Consider the following 16,989-nt stretch of genomic DNA (forward strand, 5'->3'; position numbering starts at 1 on the left):
TAAATCTAAATGTTAAATCTAAATGCTAAATATAAATCTAAATGTTAAATGTTAAATCTAAATGTTCTGGGTGAAACTAAATATTTAGCTAATATGCAAATTCACACTGCCGGTCACCGGAAGTACCAAAATAAAAGCTCGAGATGGTCAGACTGTGTTTATAGAATCAAATAAAGAATTAAAACCAACTTAATATAAATATAAATTATGATGACAATGCCACAGATGATGCAAATTTTGAGGAAGCATGCCACTGGCATGATGACTGTGGGGATGTCCACCAGAGCTGTTGCATATGAACTGAATGTTCAGTTTACTTCCATAAGCCATCTCCAATGCCCTAAGGGGGCTGTTGTAGGTCCGTTGTGTTGGATTGTATTTGACTTTACATGTTTATCTCATAAACTGGATTTCTTTTCTGTATTAGAAGAGACATTTGATTACTGTCTGTTGATAAATCACAAATCGTATTAGCTACAGCCCAACCAATACCAGATTTCAATATCAACATAAATATTTGAGCGTGAAATATATTAATCAATAACATTAACATTTTTTGATAAAGATCCCTTGAATGTGGTTAGCAAATAATTATGCACAAGATATGTAGGCCTACTGAGTGGAGACATTTTACAATTTGATTTTTTTTTTTTTTGTAGTTTTCTATGGAGTACAAAGAGTAGACAAAATTAGCCATAAACCTATATTTAGCATTTCTGTGCTGCGTTCTCGTTTGGTTTTTGTGATGTTTTTGGCACTTTGCACGATGCCCATTAGAAAGGTTGCCTCAGAGATACAGACAGGAAGAAAGGGTATGGCATGCAGCAACGGTCCTGCATCATAACCATGATTAAGCTTTTGTGCCTCAGCCTCTGTTGTACTGTAGTTTGTTCAGTAAAACCTTTTTTGGTTTCTGATGTTGTTATTGTTGTTTGCGTCTGTATTCATCTGTTTTGATATTTTGTGACTGTTTAGCACTTTGGTCAACTGCCGTTGCTTTTAAATGTGCTGTATGAATGAAGTTTGACTTGACTTGACCCATAAAATTTAGATTTTCTGCCATCTTAGACTGATGGTGGGTGTATGTCCATGTGAGCGTGTTTAGATGTTTATAGTTGTTTCTGTGTGAGGAAACTGTGGTTAGACCCCGCTGTACTCTTAAAGCCCACCACTGAAAGTTTCCGCTTTTTTTTTTGTCTCTGTTGTTTTCTTCTGCACTTGTTTGGTCAGAAGCAAGCAAATTAAACAGAGTAATGCATTCAGTCAAATATGCAACATTTTAAAAATCTCCCAAAAGCAAAATTAATGTCCAAAAATTATTTTCTTAACATCCTTAAGTAATGCACAAAAAAGTCGATGACAAAGAATTAAAAGCTGTGTCTTGAGCAGTATGTAATGGAGGGGTGTGAATTCAGACAAAGGATGTGTGGTGATCATTTCTTTCCGTGCAGACAATGATACATAGAAGTAGTTGGGCTGCAGTCTTTTATGTCTTCGTTGCTTGCATGAACTAAAAAAAGCTTCTCAAGTCATATTTTCAGCAACTTAATGTAGGGCAAGGAAATGAAGGACAATCTCAAAGTTTCAGACTTGTTTTGCCTGCAAGAGTCAAATTTTAATAAAGGTCACATGGAGCCACACAAGATTGTAAGGAAGACAACACAAGAATTGTTACAATTCATATTTACAGAGTGTGTGAATATTTACAGGAAGTGGAGAAAAACACAACACTTCAATTAATGTCCCACATTTAATCCATTCTCAACGTCTGCCGTAACAGAAATACATTCTAAAATGTTTATTATGTGTGATATAACTAATATAAGACTACAGACGACTGGTCATCTACTACAGTGCAGCTTCACACACCAACCCGACAGCAGTCAGACCACACAAGTCAAAACCACAGGTTTCTACTGAAATAGCGTAGATGCAATGACCAGATACCCAGAAGATGAAGTACACGTGATCATTCTTATCTGGTTTCAGAGAACTGAAGCATCTTATCTGACACCTTCACACACTCAACACACATTTAAAAGGTGCAAAGGGACTATTCACACTAACATTTTTCTTTTGGTTTTTGTTTTGATTTTGACTCTCATCTCATGCTTTATCACTTTAACACATTGTTTTAACACAAGATAATTTCAGGAACACACACAAAAAACCAGGAAAAATAATTTGCATGTTTACATACAGTTGACAGATGTTTGACAGCAGGATCTAATTTTAGTCCTTCAGAATATTAGAGTTCAAATCTGATCTCTTTTTTATGGTTAAACTGTGTATTTATCAGGTTAATCTCAGCCATATACCACCAAAATCTGTCCGTCTGTCTTTCTGTCTGCCTCACTTATGTTAATGCTGCATGTTTGAAAGGTTACTTTTTTTTTTACATTCTTTGTAAAAGAGAAAGAAACTGTCACGCGTTAGTTTCACATCTTCACTTTAAAGTTACCAGGAATTTTGCTTAGAAAGTATCAATAAATAGCCCACTGAAAATACTCTTAAGAGAACAAAGTTTAAGGCCCCTAAAAAAAAAAAACTTGGTCTCAAAACTTAACTATTTCTTTATTACACAAAATAATCAAAAATAAGAATTAAAGTTAAGCTGTGAAAAACATCCATAGGCATTGTTTATTAAGAGCTCAACATAGCCCCTTTTACACTGCCTGCTCAGGGTGGGAATATTGCAATGTTTTACCACCTTGCTGTGCGGTATATTAGGTGTGATTGTGGAATGGGGGGACAGAGTGGTCTCACCTTTAATCCTCCACAGGAGGTGGTAACAGAGCCAAAATGGTGTCTGTATAGACCGGACAGTCTGCTGGACGGGATCATGGGCAGGGAGGGTGTGAAGTTTCGATGACATGTAATACTTGCGACCCACCACGGGAGATTTTAAAAGTAGTTGTTAGCAGTTAGTGGCTAACTCAAAGAAGAAGAACAGCGGCTGTAAATGTCCACAATTTGGGAAAACAATCAGATTTGGAGATTGCATTCTGTGTTTTCAACATAAACCTTGTTACGACGTACTGTAACGTCGCTTGCAGTGTTGGGAGGGTTACTTTTTAAATGTAATAGATTTCAGATTACTAGTTACCCTGTTAAAAGTGATTAAACTATTTTAATTACTTCATTAGAGCAATGTAACTTACTACATTTGATTACTTGATTACTTTTCAAATAAATGTTTTAAACTGGGCAATGAAGCTGAAAAATGTCTGGAAATTAGCTCTGCCCAAAGAAGACATTCCTGCCTGGCAAAAACATGCAGAATGAACATTTTATTCTAGATATGAACTTATTAGTAAAAAATAATGTTTTTGAATGTAACTGTGTAATCATCAACATTTTAATGAGCAACTGTAACTTATTACAATTACATTTATTATGTGATTTAATTATATGTAACTAGTTACTCCCCAACATTGGTTATGTGACATTCAATTTTTTCACTCCGTTGTCAATTACACACAGGTCTGAAATACACACATGCACAGTATAGATGCACTAAGTGCAGAGATGTCAGAGTAGTTCGGCGCCTTGCTCAAGGGCACCTCGGCAGTGCCCAGGAGGTGAACTGGCACCTCTCCAGCTACCAGTCCATGCTCCAATTTTGGATCCGGACGTCCTATAGACTGAGCTACTGCTGCTGTCACATGACATATGCCACTGGCACAATATGCTACACATACTAGCACACTACATTTTAATTAAAGGTCCAGTTTGTAGGATTTAGGGGGATATATAGGCAGAAATAGAATTACATATAATACGTATGTTTTGTTTAATCACCAGAATTGCTGTGTTGTCCTAAATGAGCTTTTTATATCTATATATGGAGCTGGTCTTTGTTTATGGAGATCACCATGTTGCACCACAACGTTTCTATAGTAACCCAGAACAGACAAACCAAACACTGTCTCTAGATAAGGCCATCTGCGTTTTAACATTTTTGCGCCAGCCACCGCAGTAACATGCCCAACTTGCAATGTGCAGCACCGCAGTTACACTAATCTGTAATGTGAAAGTGCTTTATACAGTGTTTTTAGTGATTCTAACCACCTGGTCCATTTTTTGAGAAGAAGAGACCTCTGTGGATAATTTGGCACCCACTAAAAACTTCCTGAACAATTAACACTGAAGGAATTCTGGCCAGCAGAAGTTTTTAGCTTGTTGCAAACTGTCACAGCCTCTGCTGCAGCCTCCTCTCCCTCCTAGCCAGGAGCTTCCCTCCTCCTCCTCTCTCTCTCTCTCTCTCTTTCCCTCTCTCGTTCTGAGTATAGATTGCTGTCTGGTGTGCAGGAGTGACCGCAGCTGCTAATCATCTTCAATCAACTCTGCTTCATACCAGGCTCTTACTTCAGCACGTTGCCAGATCGTAGACTCTGCTAACTAGTCAGTCACGTTCCAGCCACCTTGTTTATCCTGTGCTTTGATTCGCTTACCAATACCTGTTTCCCAGTGCCTGCAGCATTATCTTGGTCCGACTCCTGCCTCCTGATCCACTCCTTCTCCACCTGGTAACCAACTGCCATCACTTCAGCTCTCCCCCTGCACGGACACTCCTGCTAAACTATGAAACCACCTGGACCCCATCTGCTCCTCTACACCTCTCCACTCTGGAACCTCTCGGCCAGCTTCCCCAGCCCAGCTCCCCTGCTTCACCCCCCAACCTCAGACTTGCCTCTCAGCACTCCTCCACTCATTTTATTACCAATAACTCACCTACTAGACCCTGCTCCCAGTCTGTGTTTTTGTCTGCTTTTGGGTTCACTTGCCTAGTCACGTAACACAAACAATTTGCTGCTAGACACCACCAAATCCCCTAAATCTTACACACTTCACCTTTAAAATAACTCAATTGATTTTTGGTTTCACATGTGAAACAAACAGTGGTCTCCTCGCCTACTATAATGTGGACTTTCTCCCTCTGTATACAGTAACAGATGCTTGGAGCGTTAAAAAAGGCTGCCACCAGGCGTGTGTCATACCACCACTAAAGGTATCTCAGTGTGCTGGTATCTGACACCAAGGCTCACTGACCAAGTGTCAGTATTTGATGAACTGGGAGTGAGAACAGGTTGTTGTAGCTCAATAAATCCGACAGACCAATAAAAAATAACAGCAAAATCTGATGAATAAACAAACTAACAGTGAATGTACCCACAGCCTGATATATCTTCCTTGTCTGTGCCATAGAGCTCCATTGTTTAAAGACACATCAGTGAGGCTTAATGTTGCACTAAGTGACATGTTCCTCATGAACACACACACTTTAGTTTACTTCGACTCAGTCCCACACGCACCGCCCTGCTGCCATAAATAATCACTACAGCATCAAATATGGATTAATCTGCTGCTGAAAACAGTCCCTACCAAATGCACCACTTTCTCCTGTTTGTTTGATAAAGAAAAAAGCTACAGTGAGTAGCTGTTTGAGGACATTACTAAGACATTTTTTAAAAATGAAACTATGTGTTTGTGTTTTTAAAGATTTACGTCTTGGAGCTAAGAGCCACAGACGAGGGGTCAGAATGTGTTGAAAGACAGACTAACATGTTGTTGATTTTGGTCTCTTCATTGAATTTATTGAAAAATTTAAAAGATATGAAGAAAACTGCCAGACGTTTATTTAATGCCACGTCCTGCTTCTGATACAGTCATAGATAAATAAAAGTAAGTAAAACAGTCAGACAGAAAGCAAAAGTTTAAGAGCTTTTCATAGCCAGCACATAAAAAGACGATTTTTCTGAGTTTTATGTTTCTATATTCATCTTGACTTTGAAGACCAATGTATAACTTCCTGGACTGTGTTTAAGTTCAGTTAAAAGCCACATGGTGGTTACAGTCGTTCGCTTCTCAATTCTGTCCGTACAGACAATGTACAAAAAAAAAAAAAAAAGCAAAGTTGTGCTCTGCATGACTGGTAATGATGGTAAACACATGAGTAAAGCCTGGACTGAGAAATACTGAAACCATCCTTTAACTGGATGACTGGGTGGCAGATTTTTTGATAAACAAGTAGATTTGCATCAAGGAAACCAGTTTATAGGTCAGAAGTTTCCACATTTAATTTCGGAAGTGTCATATTCATTATGAGAACCAGAATCAGATTGGAGATTTTTCTCACAAAGGTGTTTAATAGCTGAGGGCCAACATCTCACACCCATCCATTGTCTGTAACTGCTTATGCTTTTCAAGGTTGGGGGGGGGGCGATATCCGCCGACATTTGGCGAGAGGCACGGTACATCCTGTACAGGTCGCCAGAAAATGCCAGGGCTGACACATACAGACAACCAGACAATCCATTCATGCCCACATTCATCACTATTGTCAAAAGAGTCACCAATTAACCTAACCTGCATGTCGTTAGACTGTGGAAGGAAACCAGAGAAAACCTATGTGTAAATGAGGGGAGAACAAGGGAAGGGTGACAGGTTTGAACCCAGCAAATGTGCTAACCACTCTCTGAAACGAAGAACTCACATATGACCTCTATGACTCTGCAACCCACACAGGGTTTAAAACTTGCAAATCTGTACCAGCCATTTAGAACTGAATAAGCTTCTTGGATGAGAGGTGAGACATCTTCAGGAAACGTAAGCATGTACAGTTGCCTACGATATAGCACTCATGATAACCACTGTACCACCGTGCCACACCAGTGTCTCACAGCAGGTGCCAAAATAACAATGTGTTAAGGCTCTTCAGCTGAACTGAAATACCTCCCACACTAGCATATACCCCACATACTAAATATAGGTACAGCCACAAAACAACATCAGAAATACAAGATATATTTCTCCAATACAATGCAACTAGATGGCACTCAGCTTGTGGTGCTCAAAGTGCCAAAAAAAACAAAATTGCATTTGAAAAACTCAAAATCAATGTCTCTTTCCAGAAATCATGAGCCTGTTACTCAAGATAATCCACAGACCTTTTTGTAAGCAGTTTCATGTAGGAACTATTTTCTTCCTACTGAACTACAATCACTAACCATGTCACTGCACAGAAGGAAGTGTGCATCCACTCATGGATGAGAGGCTTGTGTAAGTGACAGCACAAGCTTTAAATATTAACTGCATCCTCCTCGGCTGAGCTGTAATGTTAGCTCGTTCAGTGGTGCTTGGTGAGCTAGCAGTAGATGCACACTTCCTTCTGTGCAGTGACACCGTTAGTGGGTGTAGCTCAGTAAGAAATTAGTTCCTACATGAAACTGCTCACAACAAGGTCTGTGGATTATCTTGAGTAACCAGGTCATGATTTCTGGAAAAAGACATTGAGTTTTTCAATTAAATTCTTTTGGCGCTTTGAGCACCACGAGAAGAGTGCCATCTAGCTCCATTATACTGTAGAGAAGGCAGACACCTCTATGACTGATATCTCCAACATTCTGCAACTCACAGCAAAACAATCTAGACTGATAAATAGCACTACAGGTAAGAGAAAATATGTGTTTTGGTTTGGGGGTGAGCTGACCCTTTCAGTACAAAAGATCTGAAAACTTCTTCCACCACTGATGCTAACATTAGCATGTTCACATGTACACAACGAATGTTAACAACATGCTGATGCTAAGTAGGTATACTGTTTACTGTATAAAAAATGAGTTTTGTAAATCACAAAACAAAATATTCGACAGATATTGGAGCTAGACAAAGAGTTAAAGGATCAACAAAGTGATTACAATCCTCTGGGGATCATAAATGTCTGAACCACATGTCATGGTAACTCATCCAGTAGTTGTTGAGATATTTCAGTCTGGACCACAGTGGTGGACTAACCCACATTTACACTTATTAGTAAAGAAATACAAGCAGATGAAGAGCTGTGTTCTTCAGCATGTGTCCATTTGATCAAGTCACTTATTCATTATTTTGAATTTGATCCAGTCTGTGAACCTTTTTAAATGCCCGTAGTTCAGACAAAATGCCTTTTCCTCTCTCCTCATGTGTCAGGCAAGACTTCAACGTAATCAGATGATTCAGGAGCATCTAGAAGGAAATGAAGAAAAGGTGAAATAAAACATGAATCAAAGACAATGCTTTAAGAAGAAGACAGGAGAATCAAATATGTGACATACTTTCATAGTCATGTTCCTCTTCAGGTACAGGCCTCCTCTGTGACCCGGCTGGATCATGAGTTTTTCGGAACAGCATGGCCGTCTTCCTTTTGACAGAGTGGCGCAGGTGCATGGCCAGGCCCTGGTTCTTCCTTTTATAGTGACGGATCAGATCGTCCAAAGACTTAAAATAAGTCTCAATCATTCCTCCTGCTGTCTGAAGGGATAACAACAGCACAGAGTAAATAATATGTCAAAGGAAGGAAAAAAACATGAGATAACGTGACAAAAACAAAAACTATTTGCACACTCTTTTAGAAAATGTCAGAAAATAACAAAAGCTGTCCATCACAGTTTCCCAGAGCCCAAGATGATGCCTTCAAATGTCTCTAAGACCCAAAGATATTTACTTGATAAATTATATAAAACAGCAAATCTTCATATTGGAGAACTCTGAACAAGCAAACTGCTAGAAAAATTCTCAAAGTAATCAATAAGAACAGTTGCCAATTAATTTCAAACTAATTGTTTAAGCTCTACATCCAACAACAACAACATAAAGAGTGCTAGGTGAAGTTAATGAGCTTAAAATTAGACAAAACATAGAATAAAATAGCTGGAACAAAAATATTTCTGACATATTTGTTTGAAAAATGACTTAAATAATGATTCATTTTAAACTAATTGTTTCAGCTCTAAATCTAACAACAACATGTAAGAAGGGGGAAAATGACAACAAGGGGAAAAAAGGTAAAGAGCCCGAGGTGATGTCTTTAAATTACCAGCTATCAAAAACTCAAAGATATTTCAATGAAAATTAAAATGCCTGGCAGTTTTGCTTGCCCCTTCTGTAAAAATGACTTAAACGACAACTTAATTATCAAAATAGCTTGCAATTAAACAACGGTTTCAGTAAATGTGACCAATATGTTTTCATTTAAAAAATTAAACGTACACTGGACTTGTGCGTGCTGGCGTTAACAGGAAGTAGATTGTCTTCTCTGTGGTTGGTTGTGTAGTTACAGAAAACACCACTGGGATGGTGAAAAGTAAGACCGGAGATTTATTTGCTTGGACCAATGACTATTATGGTATGTGTCCACAGGGGCATTTATACATGTGACGGGTCGTGCTGCTCTCTAGGATTGGATGGTTGATTGGTGTGCCACTTGGCATGTGGGCTGTCTGCTCCCAGATTACAAACCAGACTAAGATGGAGGCTTGTTTTGCTACTTCGTGTTATATTATAAAAATAGTTCATGGAAATGTGTTTCTGAAAATATCTGAGGCATGAAATAAGCCACGCAGTTGCTGAATCTGTCTTTATTTGAGATTGACAGCAGGTAGTTTAAAGGTTCTTCAGGAGTTTCCAGAGGTGGTGAGTCACACCGTACCACCTTGGTTTGCATAAAGTAGTCTAGATTCAACTTTATGCAATGAGGAGCAGATGCCCTGTCTCTCAAAACGCAACATGGCGCTACCAGAATGTATTGCCCAGCTGCTTACATAGACAATGACTGGGAAGTGTGGAAATGACAGATCCTGTGGACACATTCCTTTAATGAAAGTACCATATGCATAAGGCAGTCAAGGAGGCAGAAAACAGATTGGGAAGCATTGCAAAGCAAATAAAGTGACAAACCGTATGAGAGTAGTACCGGGAGCATTATCCATTACCAGAAGAAGCCGTGGTACTGGGGAATGAGTAGCCACACAAGTAGGATGAAATCACCAAAGGTATGAAGGCTTACCTATGATGGTTTGGCTTGACATTTCATGACTGACCCAGTCAGAAAGCGAACGTTAAGTGTTTGTACCATCGTTTTCAAAGTCTCTGTTTCCACCCATCTAGACTACAAAACCCCAGAGTTTTCAAACTAAAACAGGGTTACCAGCATTTATAAAGTCATGCGTTTTAAAAACAGACTGTAAAAATAATGGACGTAGCTACCGTGACGTCAGTGATTGGTTTGTGGACCCCTGCTCTGAAGTTTTGAATTTGGCATTTCAACCCATTCTCATTCCGAAGTCGTCCCATATTGCCACTTTGTCAGCTGCCTTTTCACGTCTTTATATTACATGCTAGGTATCCTCCTACGTCTGCTGTTCATGTTCCTGGATGCTGCAAACAATGCCAGGGCATCAACAAAACCACATGGTTAGATTTAGGAAAAATGCCATGGTTTGGCTCTACAGGAAGCACACACCATCCTCCCAGGTGAAAGTCTGGGGTTTGTTGGACCATTCACCGCCCCTCCCACCCACCCACGCTATAGGGACTTTCCAGCTCCTTAAACTACGTAGTAACTTTAAGCATGGCAGCTGTTGTCCAACTGCCTTATGAATTGACACCATCTGTCTGCATATCACACTGCTGCACCAGGTGCAGCCCAGCTGATCGCAATTCCATCCAGCTACCTTACACACTGACACCACCCAACAGCGTATCATACCATTCCAAAAGGTGGCTTCTTGTGTCTGTGTCTGACGCCAAAATCACTGACAAAGTGGCAGTATTTAACGACTTCGGAATGAGAACAGGCTGGGAATTTTGGCCATCACCATCTTGGTTTTTTGGAGCCACAACTGACCATATTTGGGTAAGAGGGTGGAGTTGTGGAGGAGCAAGGGGTGGATCTGACTGAGAAGCCGAGGACGCTATTGGCAGACAGCCTGTCATTAAAAGTGGCCTCACCCTAAGTATGCAGAACTTTATGCCTTAAGAAAGTGTGAACAGGTGATTTATAAAAAAAAATTCACTCTTCATACAGTTGTCCTGAATGTGGAAATCAGCTATAGGGACCAAAACCTTTTCTTTTTTTTTGTACCAGGCTGTAAACATGTTTATTTCTGCTGTAGAGTTTGGCATTTTAACATGGGGGTCTGTCAGGACTGACCAACTTCTGGAGCCAGCTTCAAGTGGCCATTAGAAGAACTGCAGTTTTGGCACATTGTTTTGGCTTCATTTTTCAGCACAGAGGTTGCTACTTGGTTTTAAAAGGAAGTTGTATCAATGTAGATGTAGCCTAAGTGTAATGGAAATAGATTCAGCAAATAAATGATGACGCCCGCGTATCTACTCAAGCTTCCATTCCACTAGAGAGATGAAAGATGGCGGCAGATAAAAACATTAGGTATGTGTCGTCTAGAACTCTTCCAAGAGCACATAGCTGTAGTTGTTCAAAACTCTCTATTTCCATTGTCCAGTATGCTCTCCCCACTATCATGCATCCCTTGTTTATCTCTGCTTGAGTGTTTACTGGAGCTCTTTGAACTATGTCATCTCCATGACACCTCTTCTCCTGCAGTGGTATAATGGTACCTGACTGGACAATTAGCGCCACCTGCTTATCTAGTAATCACACAACAGTACTGGATGGAAAAGCACATACATTTGCATTTTCCGTTGCAAAATTCAGTTAGAATTTGTGCTACATTTAGATTGAAACTCGTCTAGTGTAAGAAGGGGAAAAATGACAACATGGAAAAAGGGGTAAACACAGCAACATGTAGCTCGCAAAAAATGGCAATCTAAGAGAAGAGAAACAAATTTATAGATCAAAGTGGAAACAAGAATATAAATGGATGGAAAAAGAAACCCAAGTAAATGTACAAAGAGCTGACAACAATATTTATAGGGAGTGGAAAATGATGCAGATTTGATAGACACTTCATGCTTTGAGTGGAAAGAAGTGACCCCTAAGATTAAGTGCCAATCAGAAAAGCGTTGAGTGGTGTGTTTGTGTCTAAGCATACGTCAGAGGAGTTTCCTGTGACAAGGGGGTGAGCTGATAACTGTTGAGTTTCCATTTTGAGGGTGAAACATTCCTTTCACCCAGACTGATCTGATCTGTGGTATCTGTTATTAGTTTTAGTCTGAGAAGGAGGAGGAGGAGGAGGAGGAGGAGAAGGAGGAGGAGCACATGTGTGTTTTTGTCACATTTATCAAGACAAATACTTGTAAACAAATCAAATATTATAAGGAACATCAAATGTTGCACTTCTTACATGTTGTTACTGTGTTGCTAATGTACAACTAGCCTAAATTCACTATATAAACAGAAAAGAGAAATACAAAATGTAAATAAGGCGGAGTCAAGAGAACATATCAAGTCAAGTTCAGTTAAGTGCCTGAAATGTGCAGAGGGTTTGTCTGTTAAGATCAGCTGATGATGATCAAATATACAGAGACCAAATCACCAATTCATTCATGGCACTCCTGTTTAAACAGACCTTACAAAGCTTCACAGGATAAAGTTAAACAATGTAACAGGGAGATTAACGTAAATAAAAAGGATGATAAGATATGTCGCAAATAAATTGTTTAAAATTAAATGTATAAATGCACTTCTGATTGACATTTTACAGAGCGCTGCAAAACTAATAACACAATCAGTGCAATTGGCAAACAACTTAAAAGCAATGTTATCAGTCTCTCAACTCATATCTAATCTGCTCCTTATCATCTCGCCTGCAGCATTCTCATTTAAAACTGTGTGTAGGCTACATCTCGTCTGAAGAATGCATGACTCATCCTCACTGCACATTCTTCCTTTATGAATACCAGTTTATGTGCAGGACAAGGCGTACACATGGTTTTTGTGCATACACATCATTTATGCACCTGGCCCCTGGTCTGTTTGTTTTGGAGAGGAAGAGACCTCTGCAGATAATTTGGCTCCCGGTAAAAACCTCCTAAACATCTGGATCTTACGTTATCAGAGAAAAACAGTGAGCACACATTAGCAGGTGCTAGGCTAGCGGCCCATCTCTGACAAGCCAAACAGCATTGAAGAAACACCGATTTGTAATGTGAAACTGCTTTATTCATTGTTTTTACTGGTTAAAATCACCTGTGCCATTTGTTTTGAAGATGAAGAGAGCTCTGCCGATGATTTGGCTCCCAGTAAAAACCTCCTGAACGAAGAACACTGAAGGAATTCTAACCAGCAGAAGTTTCAGCCGGTTGCGTTCTGCAATCCTCACTTCTAGATGCCACTAAATCCCCCTGAATCTCACACACTGAACCTTTAAAAAGTTGTTCTAAGTATTGGCAGATTCTAGTCGACCATTTTATGTAGCTTATTTTGAGAAGCGGGGTAGGTAATGGAAGATTTTTCTTCCCCCTGCTTCTTTTTAATCCAGGAATTTGTATTACGATGTGTTTGTATTGATGGTATACGCTAAAGTGATTGAAAAAATAATGAATGAACAAATGACTCCTATATTAAGAAAATGGGGTGTTTCTACTGCCATCAGCATCCATTGATGCATTTGTCAAATTTCACTCTGTTTAGCAGCTCAGTGTAGCTTTGACACTTGTTTTGAATTACGGTATTTCTATAAGAAGAGGGCAATGAGGCCATGTCCTCAGTGATAATTTGCAACCTGAAGATACTTCACATTCTACAGTACACTATACTTGAATTTGACTACTTTAGGCCAACAACAGAAACGTTTATTTTTATGTACTTATTGTATATTTTCATTCGACCTATCTGTGTCTTTTCAATAATAATAATTTATAATATATATATAATAATAATAATGATATCATTGTCGTGAACCCTTTTGACCAAAACAATCATGTAGTGAAAATCTGATATTGTGTCAGCCCTGGTATGAAATGTATCATATATACATGTTTTCTCTCGTTTAAATAAAAAGGTTTGCCTCAATAAATATAAAGTTACAAATATCCGATCACAGAATAAGTAAGGAACCCAAAGAACAAGTCCAAACATGTGACACCAACTTACAATGACTGGCATCTTTCAACAAATTTCTGTCAGTACTTGGAAAGTATTGTGGTTTCAATGTCCAGCCCAATAAAGGACTTTCTCAGAATTTAGCAGTGCAGAGAGGCTTTGAAACCTTGGTTAGACCTTCATGTTGGGAAATTAAATTCATAGAAAACTGTGCAGTTATTTAAGTAAAACTGATCTGAAAAATCTGTTTAATTGTGCGTGCAGTGGAGGGACGTGGATAATGACTGTAGTGTGTGTGCGTGTGTGTGTGTGTGTGTGTGTGTATGTGTGTGTTTACCAGGAGAGTATATTGTCCAGTGTGTGTCTGCAGCAGTCTGTAGGTATACACCACCCTCTGTTTACTGCAAAGATAAAACAAGATGCATGTTGCTGATACACAACAGCTGCAGAACTGTACACCATAAATGACAAGAATAAGCAGTTGCCGAATTTTAGCAGCAGCCTTAAAACAACATGCCTACTTCTTGTTTGTTGCGCTAAAAAAAGATGCTGATGAAAGTCACATGACCCCCTTGCACACAGTTTGAATCCTGCCTTGAGAGTCATCAACAGCAAAATAAAGGCATTTTCTCTCAGCAGGAAGCCCTTAAAAAGAGGAAGGATTTTTCTACATTTCTCTGAAAATATTTGAAACCGTTGGTGTACAAGGATGACTTTGTATCTTGTCACGTGCATAAACACCATGCACACGAAATGGAAAATTGGTCAGAGGCAGCAACAGACCACAACGGAACCTCACCAGACCACAGTTTGTTACAGCATTTGTTAAGTACAGTTATAATACATACTAATAGATGTCTATTTTCACTTCTTTAAAACAAACTTTGTATAAAACAAATCTGTTATTACTATACAGTATATACTTATACTAAACTTTTTATATATGTTTATGTTTATTTCGGTCATTCAACAAAAAGTACAATGCAGCACAACGTAGTATCTCTTATTTTGCATGCATTGAATTGTACTTCCTGTTCCAAAATGACAGCACGCATGCAAAACAATATGAACAAAATTTAACACAGACACACACAAATAAATATAAAGATTTTTTTGTTCATGTAATTTCTTTTTTTAAAAATAGTAGCATCAATTAATCTTTGTTGGAGTGAATGGATAATTCTTTAATTTGTAAGAGTGCAGTAGAATATCACTTCAGGCTAACATTCATACAAACATACAAACACTCTTTAAACACTGCATGCACGTTAATATTTTTGACATAAATAATCTGTTCAACAAAAGAAAATCTATATTTTTTTTCATCGTTTTGCATGTTGCCACTTCAAAATCAAATTTCTGCAAAAGTATCTTTAACATTTCTTCTGAACTTTTCTATTGATTTTATAAAGAATGAGCAGAGAGATGAATAAAAACATGACCTGAGAATACACATCATAGAGATGTAACCATAATGGTGGAAGAAGTACTATCCCTTTACAAGTAGAAGTCCTGCATTCAAAATAATTTTACTTAGTATAAAATGCATAGCATTTCATGAAATAATCTTTTGTTTTATATGTAAAATCTTATTTTGAAATGTAACTGGTAACTATAGCTGTGGAATAAATGTAGTGCAATAAAAGGTTCAATATTCACTGTGAAATGTAGTGGAGCAGAAGTATAAGAAGAAGCATAATATCTATTTAGTCAAGTTAAGTACAAGTACCTTAAATAAGTACAATAAATGTACTTAGATACATGCCGCAACTGACCACGAGTAACACTAACTCTAATACTAATATTTATTCTTATATTAACAGAAATTAAGTATTATAAAATGGCCTACTACTTCAAAGGATCAAATATTAGCAGCTGTAAAATGTCAAAAAGCTATAAAAGGAAACAAACACTTCAGATAAAGAAAGTCTGCCACAGCAAGGTGTAACTGAGCAGTACAGAGTGCCGTACTGCAGAGTACTTCTTAGAGAGTACAGACATTTAAGAGTACTTACTAAACACACAGACACATGGCTCCCTGGATGGTCTCGCTGTCGCGGATCAGGTAGGCTCCATCCTTGTTCTTTTTTCCCAGCAGCTCCTCACACTCCGTTCTGGTGATGCTGCCGTGGTAACATACCGGCAGAGCTGCTGCCATGGTGAGGAGAGACTGCAACTGACAGACATCCACCACAAACGCCAAACACGCCTCACAACAGCTTCATTTCTAAAAACAGCAGCTCTGCACTCCCCCAGAGATGTGATCCAGGTGCCATAGAAGTCCAGAAGCTGATGGTTCACAGAGGGTGAAACAGAGTGAGAGGTCAGAGCTCAACACACGGAGGTGTTACAACAGAGTCCACAAAGACAGAGGGAAACTATTGAGTCAGTCTCACCGTTTCACAGGAAGTTTATCTGCCACAAAGTGTGGAGAGAGAGAGTATGTGTGAGAAATAAAGTGAGAGCAAGAGAGAAAAAAGACAACATCACCACGACTAGTAATGGTTTCACCTTGTGAGTCTGTGTATGTATGTGATCATGGCAAAATGTGGTTCTAATGACACCTGCCAGTTGTTTATATGTCTGCTTGTAAACAGATTTTGGCAGTGCAATGCTGTCACAACTGCAGTCACAAGTTTGAGGATGGGTCTGGTCTGATCAAGGGTACGTGTTCTGTGTGTGAATGCAGATTGTAACCTTTACCAACACTTACAAAAGCCAGATGTTTGTGGGAGTTAATGCTTTTTTTGTGCAGTGGGAAAGCGGCTTAATGGAAACAACAATTTTGGTCCAGTTTGATATAGTTCTAAGAACCTAGCTCAAAGAACCCCTTTTCGTTTTGTCCACATGCAACACAAAAACTAGAAACAACCACAGTTGTTTGTCGCTGTAGTTGTTTTTGTTCTAAGGGACTGTTTTAGCTTTAGTATACTCCCCCAGCACAAAAGCAACTATGAGAGTAATGTAAGTGAATGGTGATTGGACCAGACGTCTTAACTAAATGCTGACTGGTCAAACAAAACTGATGACAGACCTGCAACTGCCATTTTTAAAAACCTGTTAGCCACATAAACTGATACAAAACACAAACAACAGCTTGAAAGAAAAAAAGGGTAGAAAACAGAGACAAATGGACCAACAGTAAAGTCCAGGCTTTACTGAGCATAGATGCTATGTTGGAAATACAGCACAACATGATTTTGACT

At 38.8% G+C, this 16,989-nt stretch overlaps 1 protein-coding gene across 1 annotated transcript; it reads right to left on the bottom strand.

The window, feature by feature from the left end:
* Positions 1 to 7,295: 7,295 nt before the first annotated feature.
* si:ch73-264p11.1 (uncharacterized protein LOC100000923 homolog) lies at positions 7,296 to 16,142 on the bottom strand. Its single transcript, XM_050057001.1, has 4 exons — positions 15,799 to 16,142; positions 14,121 to 14,184; positions 8,097 to 8,292; positions 7,296 to 8,007 (listed from the first exon to the last, which is right to left on the bottom strand). Exons 1-4 carry the CDS (start codon positions 15,939 to 15,941, stop codon positions 7,961 to 7,963), a joined length of 450 nt encoding a protein of 149 aa, XP_049912958.1. The 5' UTR covers positions 15,942 to 16,142; the 3' UTR covers positions 7,296 to 7,960.
* Between the last annotated feature and the right edge of the window lie 847 nt (positions 16,143 to 16,989).

Source organism: Epinephelus moara, chromosome 11 (genome assembly GCF_006386435.1).
Source record: "Epinephelus moara isolate mb chromosome 11, YSFRI_EMoa_1.0, whole genome shotgun sequence".
Lineage (NCBI taxonomy): Eukaryota > Metazoa > Chordata > Actinopteri > Perciformes > Serranidae > Epinephelus > Epinephelus moara.